The sequence below is a fragment of the Cynocephalus volans genome, chromosome 8 (genome assembly GCF_027409185.1).
Source record: "Cynocephalus volans isolate mCynVol1 chromosome 8, mCynVol1.pri, whole genome shotgun sequence".
Taxonomy (NCBI): domain Eukaryota; kingdom Metazoa; phylum Chordata; class Mammalia; order Dermoptera; family Cynocephalidae; genus Cynocephalus; species Cynocephalus volans.
In genome coordinates this window covers 107,296,236-107,299,630 of record NC_084467.1, presented here as the reverse complement: position 1 = coordinate 107,299,630, position 3,395 = coordinate 107,296,236, and the positions used below count along the sequence as shown (strand labels likewise).

Sequence of the window (3,395 nt, the reverse complement as noted above, 5' to 3'; positions counted from 1 at the left end):
AGGATTTCCTGTGATTCGACTCTATGTTTAAGGTGGTTTGGTTTGGGGATACAAGGACAAGAGACCTTCGAGATTCCTCTTGTTTCCTTTCATTTCTATGAAGGCATGAAGCTTGGCCTGGGACTAGACTTTGGGACCTTGGCTGTTTGAGTACCCACTGTGTAAGAGGCTCCCCCTAATGCCACTCTGATGACCCTTTTGGTACATGTCTTGATCCTGAACAAGATTGGAGAGCTGACTCTCCTCAGGACAGGACTGTGAGCAGGTGTCCTCCACCTCGGAACTGGACTTGCTCCCAGGCCCTGAAGAAAGGAGGTGTAGATTTTTGGCTGAGCACTGATGTTGAAAGAGGAAAGTAAAGAAAATAATCTTCTTTGTTTCAAGGAAGAAAACTACAATCAGGCTTCCAGGCCTCAAAATCTTTTCATTTCAAAGGGAGAGGTTTTGGTGTTTTGCTCTCTTTCTCTGATGGGCCCAGGGCAGAATTCCCACCAATACAAAAGATAACACTGCTTCAGAACACAGGTGCTACAGTGACCCAAAGATAATGGTCAGGGAGAATTCTGGGTATCTCCTGGACTAATGATTTAAACCAAACACTCCAAAGTGGAGAAATGAGGTTCGGAAGCCACAGAAACAAATTGAGACCATACATAATAAGACCAATTCTATAGGAAAGCTGGGCTCATTAGTGTAAGCTGACATTGCAAATTTGTTCCCCACAGGTTAAATTTGGCTTGCACACATTTCATTTGGCCCACATGTTGTATTTAAAATTTAGTTCCCAGTATTAACATTTTTGGAAGTTTGGATTTCTGGTTTCTCTTGAAAAATCATTTGGCCAGGTAACACTGCATGGTAATAATCATTGTGTGTAACTGAACAGCAGCCGCCCCTGCTCTCCAACTTTCACAGCCCTACCTCTGTCCATTGCATTAGAACAGGCCTACTTCACCAATTTAAATCACCTGCCTAGATCTCCTGTAGGCATTTGAATTTGGGATCCCTGATGTATGGCCACATGGTATCTGTTTGGAAGTGCTGGGGTAATGGAGTCTGGCTGAGCAGTGAGCTTGAAAGTCTGGTAAAAGGCTATGAGGCAATCATAATTCTGATCAGAAGGGTTTCTATGGAGAAATGGAGACAAAAGCAGAGTGCTCATGGCTGTTGGGGTAGCACAATAGGCAATCATATGAGACTGGTAACTTTAACGTGAAAATGGGTTTATCTCGGTAGCCTTTATATATGGGAAAGGCAGCTTCCTAGTTGTATAGCATGAACTGTTCCACTGCAGCGCCTTGTCCAACCCGTGGTGGGGGTGAGGGGAAGGGGCATAAGACTGAAATCATGTTGGCACCTTTTCCTTTCATCTTGCCCTACATTAACTCAGGTGTTTTCTTTCTTTGGCACCTCATATGGTTAGATCGTCTGACCTGGCCCGGCTGCTGGCTTTGCTCAGCCTGCTCAGAGGTCTGGTGTCATCTACCGTGAGCTCTGGACAAAGCGAAGGTGCCTTCTCTGCCGGCAGCCCTTGCTTTGATACCTTCTCGGCCTGCAGCTCTTCTTTCTCACCCTCTTTCCCCACTCCGGGGGTCTCTACTTTCTCCCCTTCTGGCACTGCCACCGTCTCCTGCCCTTCTGTGGTCACCCTCTCTGCTTCCTGCTCCTTCTCTGCCACCTCTGCTTCCGCTCCCTCCTCCACAGGCTGTCCCTCCCCCTCCACTTCCTGTGCCCCCACCTGAGCGTAGGAAGGCAGTGTCTCTTGGTAGCCGCGGGACAAGTCCCCTAGGGGTCCTGTGCTGATCTTCTCCTCGAACTGACTGAAAGGCTTGGCAGAAAGTGGGCTGGTCTCCACCATCCCAACGTCACCCAGGGGGAAATAGTGGGACACGATTTTCTCCTCTTCTAGGAGCTGGTAGCCCTTGGCTTTCTGAATGGAGGAAACAGCAATGGAGTGGAGGGATTTCTCGGGGACCTCTCCCAGCGGCTGCTCTACAGGCCTCTTGAAGGCAGAGCGGATGCCCTTCAGGCCCAGGTGGCTCACCTCCATAATATTGAGGAACAGGGACACAGAGGCCACAGACAACATGAACAGGATGAAGATGGTTTTCTCGGTGGGCCGGGACACGAAGCAGTCCACCACGTTGGGGCAGGGCCACCGGCTGCAGCGGTAGAGGGGCAGGATCCGGAAACCGTAGAGGAAATAGTGGCCCACTACGAAGCCCACTTCAAAGAGGGTCTTGAAGACGATGTGGCAGATGTAGGTCCTCAGCAGGGTCCCCTCCAGCCGGAACTTCTTGGTGCCTTTGCTGCTGCTGCTGCTCTTCTTGATGCTGCCCTGGTCCGGATTCACCCTGTCGCCACCGTTGCCCCCCGACTGCTGGCACAGCTCCTCCGCCTCGCGGTCCTTGCGCTTCTCCTCCATGCGCACGTGGTGCACCGCGTACCCCACGTACATCAGGGACGGCGTGGACACGAAGATGATCTGCAGGACCCAGAGGCGGATGTGCGAGATGGGGAAGGCCTCGTCGTAGCAGACGTTCTCGCAGCCCGGCTGCTGCGTGTTGCACACGAAGTCCGACTGCTCATCCCCCCAGACGAACTCTGCGGCCGTGCCGAGGATGAGGATGCGGAAGATGAAAAGCACGGTGAGCCAGACTCTGCCGATGACCGTGGAGTGCTCGTTCACCTCCTCCAAGATGTTCCCCAGGAAACTCCAGTCGCCCATTTCTCACCCACCTAGAGGAGGGAGAAGGCAAAAGCTCAGCGGCCACAGTGCGATCCTGAGTCAATCCCTTTTTGCTAACTCTTGGGATCCATCTCCTTTCTGAGTTGCTGGAGCGATCCATGTATAAGCAGCCTCTACTGAGTGCTTCCCCTGTGCAGACTAGGACTAGGAGACAGGAGTCACGAAAGAATCTGCTTCCGTTAGTTTCCTCATCTGTAAAATGGGCTTAATTGTAATACCCGTTGTCATTCATTTCACAAGTGGTCTGAAAGGATCAATGAGGAAATATCTTTATAAATCCTTGAACTCAACCAAAAATAAGGATTCACTGTGGACTATAATGAGAAACCCATGGTTACATGGACTTAAATCAAGGCCACAAGCTGAATGAAGTTTCACAAGACATAATGGCGGAAAAATACCCTATGCTGTGGGGTCTGGGCTCCCAACAAAATTCTTCTATGTATGAAATTGTCTGTAGCCGTCTTACTTTCGACTGTGTTGGAATATATAATGATCATATGTTTGAAGGGAAGAGAAAGGGAACTAACATTTATTGAATACCTACTTGGGGACAGAATGTTGATATTATTTCACTTAACTTGATCCTGCTAGACTGTAGTGAGGGTAGGGATCAGCCTGTGTTATTTACTGCTGTATACCCAAT

At 49.8% G+C, this 3,395-nt stretch overlaps 1 protein-coding gene across 1 annotated transcript; it reads right to left on the bottom strand.

Moving 5' to 3' along the window:
* Positions 1-1,411: 1,411 nt before the first annotated feature.
* On the bottom strand, positions 1,412-2,728 carry GJA8 (gap junction protein alpha 8). The gene has a single exon (XM_063107009.1). It carries the CDS (start codon positions 2,726-2,728, stop codon positions 1,412-1,414), a length of 1,317 nt encoding a protein of 438 aa, XP_062963079.1.
* Between the last annotated feature and the right edge of the window lie 667 nt (positions 2,729-3,395).

Bases quoted from the DNA above. Each gene is read 5' to 3' on its own strand.
- GJA8 (XM_063107009.1), bottom strand. From the start codon at position 2,728: ATGGGCGACTGGAGTTTCCTGGGGAACATCTTGGAGGAGGTGAACGAG.